The sequence below is a fragment of the Helianthus annuus genome, chromosome 15 (genome assembly GCF_002127325.2).
Source record: "Helianthus annuus cultivar XRQ/B chromosome 15, HanXRQr2.0-SUNRISE, whole genome shotgun sequence".
Lineage (NCBI taxonomy): Eukaryota > Viridiplantae > Streptophyta > Magnoliopsida > Asterales > Asteraceae > Helianthus > Helianthus annuus.
The window spans coordinates 79,925,581-79,944,044 of NC_035447.2; the positions used below are offsets into that span (position 1 = coordinate 79,925,581).

The 18,464-nt window shown below is 36.5% G+C and overlaps 1 protein-coding gene across 1 annotated transcript in view; it reads right to left on the minus strand.

The window, feature by feature from the left end:
* Positions 1-547: 547 nt before the first annotated feature.
* The window catches only part of LOC110875627 (glutathione S-transferase T3-like), a 38,443-nt gene continuing 20,526 nt past the window's right edge, over positions 548-18,464 (minus strand). The window contains exons 2-5 of the mRNA XM_022123828.1: positions 5,526-5,664; positions 4,856-4,940; positions 1,165-1,270; positions 548-1,062 (exon numbers count right to left, since the gene is read on the minus strand). Coding sequence (XP_021979520.1) covers positions 548-1,062; positions 1,165-1,270; positions 4,856-4,940; positions 5,526-5,664 — 845 coding nt within the window. The remainder of the gene's footprint in view (positions 1,063-1,164; positions 1,271-4,855; positions 4,941-5,525; positions 5,665-18,464) is intronic.

Consider the following 18,464-nt stretch of genomic DNA (forward strand, 5'->3'; position numbering starts at 1 on the left):
TGACTTTAATCTTGACTTTGACTTTTGAAACACGGGGTGTTACACTACCCTAGGGCATTTTGCGGCACGTGTAATCCTAGTCATCAAAGGGGCGTTATTCACAAAGGGGCGTAGTGGTGATAACGCCCAATAATGCCTCGTCAATCATTACACTACTATTAAATTTTTTTAATTAAAACGAACAAAATTTCATTAAATAAAAAACATTACATTTTGAAAAAAAAATAAAAACCGGGATTAATAAAAAAATAAAATCCTAAAAAAACTCCGAAACAAATAAATTAAAAAAAACCGAAACTAATAAATAACCTAGAGTCCGTATTTTGACGGATTTGTTCCTGGCGCATTTTGGCTAGGATTAACGCGTCGCCTGTGAGATGGTCGATGGGTTTAGACAAAAATTCGATATCTTTCTCCATTTGTTTCGATTCTTGTATCACGACAAACTTTTTGTTTTCGGCGTTTCTTTCCTCGATACTATGTAAACGCCTATGACCGAGACCTCGAATGTCTTGAAGGCGTCGATTCATCTCTTCGAAATCTTGCTTCAATATTTCTTGATTAGAAGAAGAGGACTCCGCTTTCTTCCCTTATTTTTGGCACTTCTTCTACCCCGTGGTCGTTCCAACTCCAAATCTTCCTCGTCGTCTACAATAATATTTAAATCAACGTTGCGAGCATATGAGGTTGGTGTGTTTGGGTCAACCGATGATGATGTTTTGGACCGCTTTGATTTACGTCTTACGCTAGACGTCATCGTCAGTACGTTTGCCCATTTGGGACTTCCTCTTAAAAGCTCCCAACATCTAAAATAAGTGAAACTTCTTGTCGTATGATTGTATTCTTCCAACGCTTTTGTTATAACATTAGCACCATTTTTGCCGCTTTCCCTGTTGTCCCAATTGCGTTGAAAGACCTCTTGAAACTGATGGCATTTCCAGTTGATATCGGTCCATTTGCTCGAAATAGAATCTTGTTTGCGGTACTCCTCGTCTTTCCCCATAGCTTCAAAGAATGTTTCACGAATCTTTTGCCAAAAAACCGGTGATATTTGGTAATTTGCTACAAAGAAAATAAGAAATTATAATGTAATATTTTACAAGAAAATAAAATACAAATAACACTATGGCCGAAAATAATAATAAAATTTTTTAAAATACTCACCAACATCGGGGGCCTCCGATATATCTAGCCACGCACGTGCCAACGTGCACTCCTCGTCTTTCGTCCATGCAAGGTAGTCTCCTTTTCGACGAGGAGCGGTTGTATCCTTTTTTTGTGAGACCTTTACGATGAGGAGCGTTTGGATGCCTCGACAACGGGCTCGGGTTCGGGTTGTGTCTCCGATACTGTCTCTATCTCCGGAGACGGTTGCAAACCGCCCATGTTTTGAAAGGTTTGAGGAACTTGAAAGAATGGTTTGGAACAGGCCGATGCTAATATTTGAGTGTACACGAATACGTTAGGATCTATCTCTTGTAAGTTGAAGCTCGGTTGGGATTGCGTAGTGTTCGGCCGATACGCGTTGGGTTTACCGGGTCTCGAAGGCACACCAAATGAGGTCGGAAGGGATTCATGATTGTTGGTGAAGAGTGGAGAAGTTGTTAAAAAATGGAGAGTAGAGGTGAAAGTTTTATTAAAAATGAATGAAAAGTGGGATATATATAGGGTTTAAAGTTTAATATATATCTATATAGGGTAGGGATCCTGTACATTAATCCAGAAGTGTGGGAAGTGTGAGAAGTGTATTATAACACTATATATAACACTATATAACACCATATTAACACCGTATAACACCATATAACACCATATAACACTATGTAACACTATATAACACTATACATCTATCATAGACATGCTATCAGAAAAAATATAGTGTTACATAGTGTTATATGGTGTTACATAGTGTTATATAGTGTTTATATGGTGTTATATAGTGTTATATATAGTGTTATAATACACTTCTCACACTGCTGGATTAATGTACAGGATGCTCTCTCTCTCTCTCTCTATATATATATATATATAGGGTAGGGATATGGTAAAAAGTTTTTAAAATGTGAGAAGGGTAAGAAGTGTTTTAAACCATTGGATATTTGATCTAATGGTTGAGATCAATAGGGTATAAAAATGTAAATAGTGTTTTAATTAGAAGGACCTTATGTAAAAGTGAAGGGCAATAGTGTCTTTTCGGATGTTTCAAATATGGTAACCGTATCCTACACAACCAAAACCCCCATTATTCTCCAAAAAACTAGCGACTTCCATTCAAAAGTTGATTATCCGATTTCCTTGACTATTGTAAGACACTATACAGTTTAATTAACAATAATCTGTTGATTTAAATCAGTTAATAATCATAAAACACTACGAACCAGAAAATTAAGATGTCTGTATAGAATATAACACTCTTGATTGGGGATAAAACACTATGAAAGGAAATTAAGATGTCTGTACATAATATAACACTATTGATTGGGGATAAAACACTATACATATAAATATAAAAAAATAACACGGTTAATGATAAAACACTAAAAAAAACTTACCATAAACAATTCAATGTATAAAACACTATTGATTAGGGATAAAATACTATGAAAGGAAATTAAGATGTCTGTACAGAATATAACACTATAGATTGGGGATAAAACACTATGAAAGGAAATTAAGATGTTTGTACAGTATATAACACTATTGATTGGTGTTGGATCGTCGTGTGACCCTAACGAGTCAATCTGAAGAGTTCAACATCAAAATTAAGGGCGGAATCAATGAAATTGACGTAACACAACTTGTTTTCCTCTAATTATCTTCTTATTAACCGATTCTGAGCTTTTACGGATTCAAATGACAAACGGACAGCACCTCGGCTCTGAATCACACCTCCTAATTCCGTTTCAAATGAAACATGCTCATCAGTATTTATAGGCGTTTAATTCCGCACGAAACTGACTCACGCGGAATTACAAGTTCATGCGGAATTAGTTAATTCCGTGCGGAATTACTAATCTCGCTTGAAACATTAATTCCGTTTGAAATGATATATGATCATTTCATGCGGAATTACCCCAAAATATTGTTTTTTCTCGATTTCTGTGCCCTGATCTAACTAATACAATACAAGACTCAATAAAGACGAAGTTAACAGACATCGGTGCACCAACAGACTCCCCTTTGAATGTTGACGAAGTCTTTAGCATTAAGTCTTCAGTCTTTAGTCTTGATTTATCATCCTCTGCTCGAAATTGTATTATAATTGTAAAGCATCCTTCGATCTTCTATCTTCAATCTTTAAACTTCCCTTTGAATGTTGATCCAGAATTTTGACTCCCCCTTTCGTAATCTGGGACTTGAATTCTGGTTCAAACTTTGACATTCTCTTTGCCATGGGAATTTCACTTCATTACTTTCTCATTTTCAAACCTGTAACCTGCTTCTCAAAGATATAACATTACAAACTATTCACAATTTAACTTCTATCATTGTTCATCAGTTTTAGAAATCCACTTAAGTCTTCAGGTCCAAGTTAATGACCCTGAATCCTTAATTTATCTACCTAGTCCAACTTAATGACCTTGGTTGATCTGTGACAGAAACAAAAATGATTTTGTTCAAACATTTTCAAACATTTTCAAACATTTTCTCAAAATTACAAGTTTCAAATTAATGAACTTGGTTTTACTTTAATTTTTTAGATACAATCATAGTAAGCTCCAAACTCATCATCCAGCTAGAATCTTCCTGCATCTGTTCCAGACTGTGAATCTGTAGATCAGCTTTCCACTTTGGTTTGTCAGAAAATAAAGCAGAAATGAAAAATCTTTTTGGATTTTTAATAAAGATTCTAAACTAGAAAAGCAATAAAATCTTTTTGAGCTTTTTGAATTGAGAAACAGAAATAAAATGCAGTAAAAGTAAACTATTTACAAACATATTTTTGGTAAGCGTGTTAGGGAATCATATCAGCTATCAGACAAGCTACGAGTACCGTTAAGCTTTAAATTACATACTCAGAATTTAACAATTCACTTAGATTGTCGATATACTAATCCACTTTAAATTTTCACACAGATTTCAATCTGTTCAGGATACGAATTAAGTGTTTTAGAGACTTAGCTTATACGCGTGTACCATCTCAGAATATACTCCTGTATCCAGACAACTATATTTAGTCTTACAGGTGAATGCACACTAATGATATCTGTATATGGGTAAATGCGAGACCGTGAGAGCTCAGGTCGGAACTTCCGTTCACACGGAGAGATGACGGTTCGACTTTTGGTGTGTTCCCTTTGGGAATCTTTTATTTCAACAGCACATGATTCACATTTTGCAATGTTTCATCATTTTTATGCTGGGGGTGAGCTTTTAAGTACAAAGCTGTGTAAAGCATTATACGAGGACTAGGCTATTGCTTCCGCAAAATCAGAAGTCATGGTATAATACCCCAGATATCATCACGTACAAAGACCTAGTATGTCAGAAATAGCGTCTCTCAAACAAGATTTCAGGGGTTACCTATATATCCGAGAGATGTTCCCCCATGAAATAAACAAGTGATGATTTTTAGATTTATATCCCGAACAAACCTACTAAGTGTGTAAAAACCTAACGGCACATGATCAGCGAGACTGTTTAAGACTTTTAACAACTACAAATCTTTAGCATACTGTAACTGTCTAGCCGATGTACTATCATTTTCCCTTTTTACACAAGCTCTTTTCCAGTTTTCTATTTGGATTTTGAAATTTCTCATGTTTTTGTATTTTTGAATTTTTTACTGTTTTTGTATTTTCTGAAAATATACAAACTCCCCCTAAATACCAAAACAAGTAAAAAATCGACAAACCATTGCAGATTGCTTTTCAGCATTTTCAACAGTATCTCCCTCATCAACGTCAAGAATTTCCTCCGACACCGATAAAAGCTTCATACTATTCAGTTTTAAAAGATATTTAAAACGTGTTTTATCAAAAGCTTTGGTATGTAAATCAGCTTTTTGCTCATCAGTGTGGATTTTCTCAATTCGTATCAACTTCTTCTCGAAGCAATCTCGGATGAAGTGATGACGAATCTCTCTGTGTTTCGTTTTAGCGTGATGAACAGGATTTTTCGTGATATTAATCGATGCCTCATTATCAACAATGATAGGGGTAGTAAGAAATTGCAAACCGTAGTCACGCATCCGTTGCTGGATCCACAAGATCTGAGAACAACAACTGCTAGCAGATACATATTCAGCTTCACATGTGGACAAAGCTACAGAGGTCTGCTTCTTACATTGCCAGGTGACCAAACGAGGTCCGAAAAACTGACAACCCGACGTTGTTGATTTTGCGTTAACTTTGCAGCATCTGAAATCGGAATCGGAATAGCCTTCGAGCGTGAAGTCGCCTTCTTTAGGATACCACAACCCCAGTGATGGAGTTCCTTTCAGGTAGCGTAATATCCGTTTCACAATCACCATATGCGAAGCTCTCGGGTTAGCTTGAAATCTTGCTGCGAGGCACGTAGGATACATGATATCGGGTCTTGAAGCTGTCAAATACATTAGCGAACCGATCATAGAACGATACATTGTTTCATCTACATTCTCTCCGGTGAGATCAGGGTTTATCCCATGGTTCGTTGCTAACGGGGTGGAAGCTGGAGTAGATCCTGACATCCCAAATTTCTCTAAGATATCATGAACGTACTTCGTCTGATGTATGAAAATTCCTTTAGGTAGTTGTTCAACTTGAAGACCCAAAAAGAATTTCATCTCACCCATCGATGACATTTCAAATTTTTGCTTCATAACTCTTTCAAAATCTTTGCACAGATTTTCATTCGTTAACCCAAATATGATGTCGTCCATGTATATCTGAACTATCAGAAAATGACCATCGACTAACTTGGTGAAAAGAGTGGCATCCACTTTTTCACAGATGAAGCTGTTGGCTAGCAGGTGTTGAGACAATGTCTCGTACCAAGCTCTCGGGGCCTGGTGTAAACTATACATCGAATTCAGCAAATAAACCTTGTCTTTGTGGATTGGGTCAGTAAAGCCCGGTGGCTGTCCGACATATACCTCCTCTTTTACCTTCCCATATAGAAAAGCCGATTTGACATCTAACTGAAAAACTTTAAAACCTTTCCATGACGCAATGCTAAGAAGATCCTAATCGCCTCAAGTCTAGCAACAGGAGCATACACTTTAGTGAAATCTATACCCTCCTGCTGACTGAAACCCTGGACAACGAGTCGAGCTTTGTTACGAACAACAACCCCTCGGTCGTCTCTCTTGCATTTAAACACCCATTTTGTGTTAATCTTCCTGTGACCATCAGGCAAGTCTACTAACTTCCACACTCCTAACTTCTCAAATTGACTTAACTCTTCTTGCATAGCATTGACCCAAGAATCTTCAGTTAGCGCCTCTTTGTATGTTCGCGGTTCAATCTGCGAAATAAAACAACTTAGTGAAAACTCAGTTTGTAAAGGAGAAACTGTAGAATAAAAACAAGTAAGCCCTTGGTCAATTTGACGTCTAGTGCGAACGCCTGATTGTAATCATCCAATGATCAACTCCTCTGGATGGTATGAAAGAGTCCTTGGCATCACTTCGCCTGGAACATCTTCTTCACCTTCCAAATTTGTAACATTTTGATTTGCATCGTGTTCACTGACTGGGTTTGTTTGACTTGAAATCTGGATTTGCTCCCCCTCAGAATCTGAATCACCACGATCAAAAATTGGTTTGTGTAACACCTCGTAAAATCATGTCCAATAATATATTGACACGTGTAATGAACCCTAATGAAGTCAAACATTTAAATTTAGGGACTAATTTTTTGAATAATCAAAAACTTTGATTATGAAAGGATTGGAAGTGTTAGCATACCTAAAATAAGTTTCTAAATAACCTCTTACGATGTTTCTATTCACAAATGTGCCACTTGATGATTAAGTGTAGCTGTTTGCGTAATTAATTAAAGGTTTGCGCAATAAGAGGGTTAAAAGCGTCAACATGTTAATTCTTACCTCTGAGTGACCTTTTAACAAACCGGGAGCTTAATAATATTTAATTATACTCTCGGGAATGCCAAATGATGGCCGTCTAAGGTTTTTATGCCTATAAGAAAAGTTACGCGCAACTTTGCAAGTTAGAGGGACTAAAAGTGTCAATATGTTTCATTATACCTCTGAATCACCTTTTAGCGAACCCGAAGTATTGTGATGTTTAATAATACTTTCAAGGATGCCTAATATGGATTAGATGAGGCTTCAATGCTAATAAATGATGAGATGCGTAAGTTTGCGCAATAGAGGGGCCTAAAGCGTCAACTTTTGAATCTACGCCATTCGATGACCATTTAAGCAAATGGGAGCATAGTAATATTTAAATATATGTTTGGGAATGATTATTATGGGCCATGGAAGGCTTAGATATCATTAAACGGCATTTCGCGCTACTTTGCGCAATTAAGGGACTAATTGCGTCAACTGCCAAAGTATGTCGATTCGTATAGAATCGGACCTTCCAGAATGTGACCATAAGTTAAACATACCCTACTTATCCTTTATATAGCTTAGATATAGGCTTAGAGGTGTTTGGAGCACAAAAATAAACTTTTACGTCATAAAGGGACTAAAAGTGTCAAAAAGTGCACAAGTTTGCACTTTCGCGCATATCTCGCATTCTGAATATCCCCGGACACCCAAAAATTTACGTAAGCACTAAAATATTTTATTTTAGTGTTTGGAATGATAAAATCCCATTCGTCTCGTAGTTTGGATCGTTTTTAGCGTTCGTTCGTGTTTCGTCGTAATTAGACGCACAACGTGACCGTACGTCCAAACGAACCGACATCCGACATGTTTTTGAACATTTTTCATACCCCTATGTTTAAACATCATAGTGGAGCCTTAAAATGAGGTTAACAGGCCTTAATCATGCCTAAAATGACCTTATGAGCTCACAGGGACCTTTTCTGTCATTAATTGAAACTGTGTTGCTGAGATAGACTGTCAGGCGGGCCACGAAACCCTCTGGGGTTCCTTACGCGGGCCGCGAGACCTACACTGGTGCAGAAAACAATTTTATTTGCTGGTTTTGATGAAGTCTGGTTTTCCCACTCACAATTATCAAACTAGGGGCTGTTGTGGGCACCCATAGATTGCCCAATTCAGTGGGCATGATGTGTACGGACCAGATTTAAGCACGGTTATCGAGGAACGATCCTAATGGTCCTCTAAAACCTATATATATCCATTCCCCACTTCATTCCCTTTTGCACCTTTCCTTCTAATCTGCTCTTGTCTCTGATTTGTGAGGGTCTTGAACTCTTTTGAGAACCTCCTTCAGTCCCTTGGACTCTTGTAAGTAATCCCTTCATGCTTAGTTTAATTATTTAGCATTTTAAACCGAAAAGTCAAGCGTTTTCGATAAACGCTTTGACTTTTAAATGGTTGAACCATGGTTCGCAATGAACATGGCTACGTGACCATAATTAGGTAGGTACTAAACCCTCAAAAGGGCACCTCCTAATTACCACGTTTACTTAGTTAAATTGTCGGGTCAAATAAAAGTCAAACGGGTTATGTGACAACCCGTATTTTCGAGGTACAAGTCGTTCGTTTCGCTCTTACGAATAAACGGATATACTTATCTATTTTCGACAAATTAAATTTATACTCGTTTAGTATCGTGTGCAAACTTGTAGTCGAAACCGAGTCCGTTGGTGACGAACCTACCCGAACCGTTTGAACCATGACATAAACCGCATAGCATCAAGTTTTGAGGCCCGAACCCTTAGCGTGAATATTTTACATTTATGTTATATAAATCTTTATTAGTTGGTATTAGGTTTATACTAATAACGATATATGATAAAGTACCGAAGTAATATAACCCAAATCAAACTCCCTGTAAATATTCAGCCCAATCAACACAGTGTTGTGACAGCCCAATTCGAGCCCTTAATCTCTACATGTTTCAGCACTACTAGTTGGGCTTGAGCCCATTATCGGCCAAAACAGAAGCAAAGGGAACCGACTATCTATTGTTATTTATTTGCACGTATCATGTATGTTATTATGGAATACAAAAAGAAAGCGTAACCCTACCCTTCTCCCAAGAATACGGACGACAGCTGATACCCCTCCCCACCTCCATCGAAACCTCTTCTTTTAGGGATCACCCTTCGTGTCTTAAGTTCCTGGTTAGTCGATCATCCTTATTCAATTCTTGGTTTATTGTTTGTTCTTGATATATGCTATTTGGTTGTTATAGTTACACCCGATATATGATTGAGTTAGTAATTTCATGTTGGGTGAATCTTTAATTCATAAGTGTTAGTTCGGTTCATGTATGAGTTGAATAACCAAGATTGTACATGCATGGTATATGATGTTTACGTAATGAGGTTTCTGTGTGTGATTTCTTTGATTGCTACAGTAGGGTAATAGTTTTACTGTTAACCATATGTGTTACTAGTATGAATTAATTTGATAGGATGTCTCTAGTGATAAATGGCCGACAACTATGTTTTTGATAAATTTCCATTGGGCCTCACATATATTACTTGATTTAGGCTGCATAAGGTTTGAGTATGTGATGATTATTTAATCACTGATGCTATGGCCATGATTGAATATTGGTCCAATGAGCATTGTGTGGGTAAAAAAATTGTCGGCCACTAAACTTTATTAGACAACCATGTGATTTCATATGTGATTGATGCTTATACATAATACATAACACATGGATGATGATTCAGATGGTATTGCTGATAGGTGAATGAATAATTAAAGTGATTGTATGATTAGATTAGGTTAATCAAATGATTGTTATAACCGATGTAAATGTTAGACAGACGATGATTAGGGCTGTTGTGGTAAGTAACTGCTGTGATGATGATGATTTATTGTTTAGGCCGGTGAAAACCCCCACCCCACATGCTTTCCTTTATATAGCAGTAACATGAATGAATGTCAATTCATTATGTATGAATTAATTGTGAAATAGGGATGGGTTAGGTGGTAGCAATCTTGACGTCTGTTACTTGATGATTGGGCACTTATTTGTATTAAATGGAACCATAGAATTATGTATATTGACATTGAAAATAAATGGATGAATCTTGCTAGAATTGGTAGTCACAGTAAGTTCATGTTAACATTTGCTTAGGGATTTAATTGGGTTAAATATGATTAAATGCGATCTGTTATCAAGGACGAGCTCATGAAATTGTGTTGCGAGACTAGGTGGTTCAATGTACGTGATAGGTATGTAATGTGTAGTTAGTGGTTGATAATTGGACTCATGAGCCTCAATATTTGAATGGGTTAATTAAGTAAATTGTGGATGGATACGGCAGGCCCAGGAGTTATGGCGAAGCCCAACAGAACCCAATTATACCCGCAACTAATGGGCTTTACTGTGCAGACTCGCACACCAATGGGCCGGGCCGTTAATTAATTATTTGGGTCATGATATTTGTATGTGAGCTCGCGTACTGTTATATGGTTACATAGTGAAAATTGGCTTGTTATGTGCATGATATGATTTCTTGGCGCGACTTACATGATTAATTGAATGTGAATTGAACCATTTGACATGTGCTATGGTGTAACATGAACTTGTGTCGTAATTGTAATATGACCCGGATGCTTATTGTGACCCACGTTATGATATGTGTTTGGTTTGGTTATTATTTGAGCAATGTGTGTATGGAATATGAGATTGAGGGATACACGACTGATTGTTAATGGTAAACATGTTAGGATCGTTTTGAGCAACTTGAACACAAAGCTAGTCTTACCGAGCGAAACCAAGGTGAGTTCACACAGCCAAGGCATGGGTTCCCAGGGTGGGAATGGGTTGGATTATTTATTTGCGTTTACCTAGCACATGGAACTTAGTTATATGGTCCTCGGGTGAGGAAGGGTTATTGATAAGATACAACTAGACTAATGGTACTAAATTGAACTGATCTTCGCACACACGCCAGGGTTGGCCGCGATATTATGACTAATCTTCGCACACATGCCTAGGAAGGCCGCGAACTATACTCTAAACTTCGCATACATGCCGGGTGGCCGCGATACAAACATACCTGGTCTAGGATACTTGGGAACTTTCCCTAGTCATCGCACACATGCCTAGAGGGCCGCGATATGAACTAATACGATACATGACTTAACGGACGAACAAAAGGCTTACTTCCCTATTACTATTACTGAACTCTTTACTGTGAACTCGCTCAACTAGTTGTTGACTCTCTGCTGCATGCCTTGCAGGACCTTAGGTACATATGGAGCTTGCACAGGGAGGAGCAGGTCGTTGTGGGCATGGATCATGAATGCTTGTTAAACGTTTATGACATTACACACTTAATACTTATGTTTGGGTTTTTACGTTAATGCTTCCGCTACACTTGATTATGTTGGTTTTGATAAACACCTTTCGTATTGATGGATAACTATTACTACTTATTTACATGTTCAATATGATTGGTGGCTTGATCCTGGTCATGTCACGTCTCCAAGCGGTGGTACTCCGCGGGTGGATTTTGGGGGTGTGACAGGTTAGTATTAAATAAAATACAGAACTATTAATATAAAAACCATAAAAGTCAGTTTTCTCACTTTAATGACTTGGTAAATATTAGTTGAACATGCCTAAGCATGATTCAACCCGATAATTCTAAGTATAGGCTCGGTTTGGAATCGAACGTCGCAAAAGTTGACTTTTGCTTTGACTTTCAGTTCTGACCCGGTTTAGCTTAGTTTAGATATGCCTTAGGATTCCTTTAGGACCATATTATAGGTTAGTATAACCCTTCGAGGTTATACAACTTGGTTCCATAGAAATCCTAGTTCATGCGTGTTTCCGTGATATGCCTAAATGTTGACCGTTATGCCCTTTTGACCCTAAAACGAGAATTTTGAAAATGTGAGAGGACAATAATCTTTATTACTGATTTATAAACTTGTCCCTAAAATTTGACATCAGTTTGAGGTCTAGATTAGGAGTTATGCTCAATAGCGTAATTAGAAAGCTTTTTATTAATTTAACGGCTTAATTAGCATAAAGCCTATCTAAACCTAATTTTTGAAACCAAACTTTTTAACTACTGATATAAAATAATATTTTGAGATTTTTAAAGATTTTTAGGCTGAGCATAACATAGGGTTCTAGCTTTAATTCGGTAATTGCTGGTTTTGCCCTTTTGGGCTATAAAATGAGTTTTATAAATCCTTTTGACCCCAAACCTTTTTCTACTGATCTAATATGATAAATAAAATATTTTGAGCCTTCTGGAATAATAAAAACATCAGCTTTCCTTTGAAAACTCGGAAATGGCTCCAAATCGCCTTTTTAAGCATTTTTAACGCATAGTATGTATCAAAACTATTTTAAACATCTAAGAGTTGATACCTACTGATATATTCAGTAAATCTTTATATTTTAACAGTAAGGAAAAGTTTTAAACTCAGGTTTTCAGTTTTGACCTTTAAGCCTATGTGAAATTACCAAAATGCCCCTACGGTGCATAATATGGTTATAATTAATAAATTTCACATATATATGATACCCTACTGTTTAACTTATTAAATTAAGTATATTTACTGATTAAATCAGACCTATAACTCAGAATAATATTTACTCTCTTTTATTGCCGTTAAAATGACCAAAATACCCCTACAGGGCATAAATTGGTCCTTAATTCGTTTTGGGCATAATGGAAGGTATCCTACTCATATCACAACATGTTTATAGCATATTAACTTAGGAAATCGGTTCATGACTCTCGTGGTTACCCGTTACCCCCTTTCGCGTTCGGATCGGCTTATGTAACTAGTTTGCATAAATTAGCCGAAACGGGTCAAACCTTATCACTTTTATCTCAAAATCCAGAATGTGTTTAGTTTACCCATATTAAACAAGTATTCAAACTTGTTGGGACTAAACCACATTCTAATCCGGTCTTCACATAATCTTGCATTTGAACCGTAAACCTTTCTTTAAAACTAACCGGTCTAAGTTAATACTTAAACAAGACCCATTAGGAATCTAATAGGTTAATAAAAACCTTCGTTCCAGACTAAGAGCCCCAGTAGAAGTACTTGTGCTTGCTGATTAGGATATACGGCTGAGTATAAATTTCATTTTTAAGCTCAGGTAAATACTCTTAACTTATTTTCCCTATATGGGCTTGGGATACGGTATTATAATAATACCGCTTGGTCGGGTATTGAATGTTTGATCGTATTGTGATTAAATTATTAAGGTAACCCGCTTTAATTTGTATCGTTTGAAATAAAAGCCTTTGGCATCATTATATTATAAAATGGCCACGTCTTATGCACGAGGTGTAGGCGTACACCTGACAGTTGCATAAGGGAAACGGTATCTCACTCTCTTGTGGGCCTATATGTCACACCCTGACTTTTGCGGAAGCATATGATGTGTGACTGGTTTAATATCATTGCATTCAATCGTAATAAACAACTACATGATCAAAACGATGTTCATACATTCATAAAATTTGAGTATTACAAACACTGGTTATTCAAGTTTTTTTTTAAAACACAACCTTCGACTAGGTTACAAACCAACAAAAGTGGATGACATCTAAACTTGAAGTCTACTTCTAGTTACGACACCCGCGCCCAAGATCCATCCTGTCACCTGAAATACATGTAATTTTGGAAAACATCAACAAAAGTTGAGCGAGTTCATGCGTTTTGTATGAGTACTGTATTCTTGTAAATCTTTGAGAGACTCCTTTGTGAACATGTATGAAAAGCGTGTATGAACATAAATGTTTTACAAGGACTTTAAGGCATGTGAGGACATAGGGAGCACTCGTAATGGCTTATACCCTTGTCGATTTTCCTCGACTGTGTCGATTTACCTCGACTGTGTCGATTACCCTTGACTGTGTCGATTACCCTCGACTGTGTCGATTAACCTCGACTGTGTCGATTAACCTCGACTGGTACTCCGAAGCACTACTAGGTACTAGTTGTGACCATGAGTGGGGTTCGGCCGTACCCGTTAGATCTAACCCTCGTCCCTAATTAAGTATTAATGGTATTTCAATATCTAGTGTATGCTCACATGATCTAGTATTTCATAGGAATTTCAAACCGTTCAAGTATTCGTAACATGTATTTCACCCCCGAGAGTTATAAAACCAAAAACAGTTAAAGAAAAGGGGGAGCATGAACTCACTGTTTTGCGTCTTCAGTACTCGTAACTAAAATCTCGTCAGCAAACATGACTACCTACAATGTGCTAGGGTCTATTAGACGAGCGGGCCGTGCCTTACCTTAGTATTCATGTTTTGAGTTACGTTTCCTTTATGTCTTTAACATTATCCAAAGTTATATTACTTCTCAAGTATTTATTCTCATATTTCCTTCCCAAGGATGGGAGTATTTCATACATATATTCTCGTATTCTTGTATTTGTAGTTTCCAAAATAATATATTTTCAAGTTTCACTTAGAAAATATATATATATAGACTCGTTTTGTCCAAAAATAATGTATTCCCAGAAAATATATATTTTTATCTCCTAAAGATAATATATTTTCTTCTTGTTGAAAATATGACATAACTTGGTAATATGTACAAAATCATATTTTCACATCTTGTATCCAAAATAATATTTACCAAAAATATATTTGTAACGGTATTTTCCAGAATATTTTATAAGTTACGTTTTTGTTCGGTTTGCCAATATTTAAGTGTGTAACTTATATACTTTATTCCTTGTAATTTTTGGTATTATTTTGGATTGTAAGTTCTTGGTACTTTTGTTAAGTCATATTATTTTAAATCGAAAAATAATATAGCTATACACAAGGTATACACATATTCACACAAGTGTCTTTAATGTAAAATATATATTCTAAATATATATTTAACCATTTTTATCTAGAATAACCAACCTCTAATGTTTGTATTTTTGGTACAAAAATTTATGGCAAAATTTATGTTATAAATCATGATTTAAGACACACTTGTGAACACTTGTTTAGAAAATATTTTCTAAGTGTTGGAATTTTTAGAAAATTTCGCCATAGTTTCCTTTGTAAATGGAGGTGTCCATGCTATTTAGCATATCATTTTCTTTTCAAAAATCATTCAAACAATCAACAACAAATCACTAATCATCTTGTACTTACCAAGTGCAAAAACTATTCCGTTTACAATATAACATGAACTTGATCTTTCACAAAAACGCGTAGTAACTTGGTAAAGTGTTTAGTAGCCTTAGTTACTTTCCATAATATATTTACTTCTTGGTAAACTTCATTCTTGAAAAGATTTAGTGTTTGCAACTTGTAAACATATTTTACAAAAATGTTTCTTTATTAAACCTTCTTGTTTCTCTAGTGTTTATACACTTGTTTTTCCACTAAATATGGTGTAAGTTTAGTAAAAACTATGATCTTTCAAAAATCATATTTTGAACTTGGTTTTCTTGAAAAATCATTCATAAATCTTGGATCTACAAGTTTACTAGTTCACTTTGTTTATTACTTTTCAAGAAATCATTTTGTTTATCAAGTTCATGTCCATATGTGAAGATGATTATCTTATGTTGTTACATAATCATCTTCCTACTTGCTAGATCATGTGTTAAATCACCATCTAGCAAGCTTCATGTGATGATTAACATCATCATCTCAAGAAATCAACAAACAAATATCATTCATGCACTAAACAACATCATTTCAACAAGATTTCATCTTATGTTAGCTTTATGTTTCAAGATTCAAGTGTATGTTCTTTAGTGATCTTGTGTTTATCAACATAATATAACTTTTAACCACTAAAAATGGAAGTAAACAAGAGTCAAAAAGAATCTTACTACTATCTTTAAGCTAGGGAAGAAACAAGATGGAAATGGAGTGGATAAAAGCTATTGTTGGAGGTCCTTCAAGATCTGTTGCTTGCAACCTTCCTAAATAGGCTCGAGACACCTTAGAACCACCTTAGAACACTTGGGAATTGGTTGAAAATGATGAGGTTGAGGAGGGGTGTTTGGGCCGTAAGTTAGAGGAGGAAGAAGAGGGAGTTTTGGTGTGGGTTAAAGTGATGAAGATGAGCTTGTAATTCTTATAATCATGTTGAACTGTTATCCAAAGTGTAATATGTCTCAAGAGTACAAGGCAAATCTTACTAGGCAATCTTTATAAGATCATCCAAGATCAATTAAGATCTCACAAATAGGCCATGTGGCCGTGAGCTAGTTGGGGGGGGGGGGTCTAGCATAGATTTAAATCATATAAGATTAAATAGAATCCAAGGAAGATCTATGTAATATCCAAGGAAGATCTAAGCAAGATCTAAATGATTCTTCCCAAATCCAATGAAAGATCCTTAGAAGATTTAGGAAGGATTATGTAATCTTTGAGGGTGGGGGCCACTTGGGCTACAAATCATATATATGGGGGGGGGGTTAATTGTAACTTTGATGGTTTATGTAGGTATTTAGTTGGAGGATAAGTATAAAGTCTAGTGTTTAATGTGTAGGATGCTTTATGTAGTATGTTAAAGTGTTCGGGAACCATAACTAGTTCAGAAAAAGTAAAACAATGCTTTTAGCAATATTTTGGTGTTCCGGGTAATGTCCGGTTGTTCGGTTAGATACCGGTTCGTTAAAGTGTCAAGTTATTCCGTATAGTGTCCTTTATGTAACTTTTTGTGACACTTTTAATTCCCGACACTTAGGAAAACATACAGGACCATTTTGCCATATTTTTGCATGTAATAATCTTGTTAAATGTTGAATTTTTGTTGATTTGTGCTGAATTCTGCACTTTATGTGGGTTTTAGGCACTTTCCGGCACTTTGTCTATCACTTAGGCATGCAGTTTTGTGGTCCTTATTTCCCTACACACTATACTATTGTAATACGTCATTTCTGGCTCATACTGGGCCTCAAAATACTGTCTGTCTATGTACTGAACTTCGTCAGCATTTTTAGTTTGTCTGGTAACGGTGCCAATTCTGTTCTGTGTATCATTAGAACTATCTCGTGTTGCATGTAGCAACGAATAAAGTCTTGTATCATGAAATGCCATTGTATGTATATAACAGTAATCAAAAATTCATTTGTCTTGTAAACTAGATCATGCACAGTTATTAAAGCACATATTACTGTTCATTTAGTGTACGGAATGTACGGAAAAGTGACGGTTGTCACAGTCTCCCCCCGTTAAAAGAATTTCGTCCCGAAATTCAAGCGATGCCATCAGTCGCAAGGGAGTTGTGAATCAAATGTGGTCACTTGTGTTTAAAATTTGTCTTTATGTTCCCATGTACTGTGGGTCATGATATGAATTCTAATGTACTCAAGTAATTCAATTACGTTTTTTCTGTATCTTGTGGACTCTTGGTCCGTAACCTTAACAGGTTTCTATAGTAACTTTGTCGTTTTGTCATTGACGTGAATCTTATTTGTGGGAACATTGACTGTTCCTTGAGTCTGACTCCTCTAGACACATGGAATGTGTCGCGATCACTACTGATCTTTTTCTGGAAGTTTCATCTTGTGAACAATGGTTTCGATCCCTACATCGGGGTCCAACCTTTTCGTTTTCCAAATCACACTACGCCTTCTCTAGGCGAGGCTCCCATTAAAGTCATACTTCTTATCTCAAATTCTTACGATTTCCGCCACTCATCGGCGCAATCTTTCTGTATTCTGCGGGCTGTCTTGATATGATCACATATCTGAACGATCTTGCCTCTAGTTTCTCGTGGGCCAACTCGGGCCAGTAGATGGTTTATCTCTGGTCTCCGTTCAACACGACGGGGATCGACTTATTATATTCCATCTAAAGCTTCACACAAGCACGTATCATGCCCATACAGTCTGCATCGTTCAGTAGCTTAGTCTATTCATGTTAATATTCAAGTTTTTACGGTCAACGGTGTGCTGCAACCCTTGTAATTAGTAGGTCGTGCAGCGTTTCCTTACAGGTAATGTTGTCGAATTTGCGGCGAAAATTACTGTATCTAGATCAAGGTTTCTTCTCATGATCTTTTAATCAACGTGACGTGTACGCAATGCCGTGGTCTCGTCGTATTGACGTGCAATCGAGACTTTCTTGAGAAGCGTCACATAATTGCAACTCTAACTCTTTAGCTCTTGGTTGCAGGGTTGGCATGAATCTCGTTCCTATCCACCATGTATCTTAAAGTTTTCATCTCGCGAATTCGAAATCCGCTTTTCGTCATCATAGCATATAACTGTTCTTTCTCTAAGAGTTTCAAGGTAAATAGCAGTTTTTGCTCACGACCTTCCTTGGTCGTTGGCCATATAAGAATGTAGTCAATAAGTATAATCATGATTCATCTAGGTATGGCTTACATGTTCAATTCATGAGGTCTATGAATATTGTCGATGCATGTGTTAAGCCAAATGGTACGACAAGGAACTTGTAATGCTC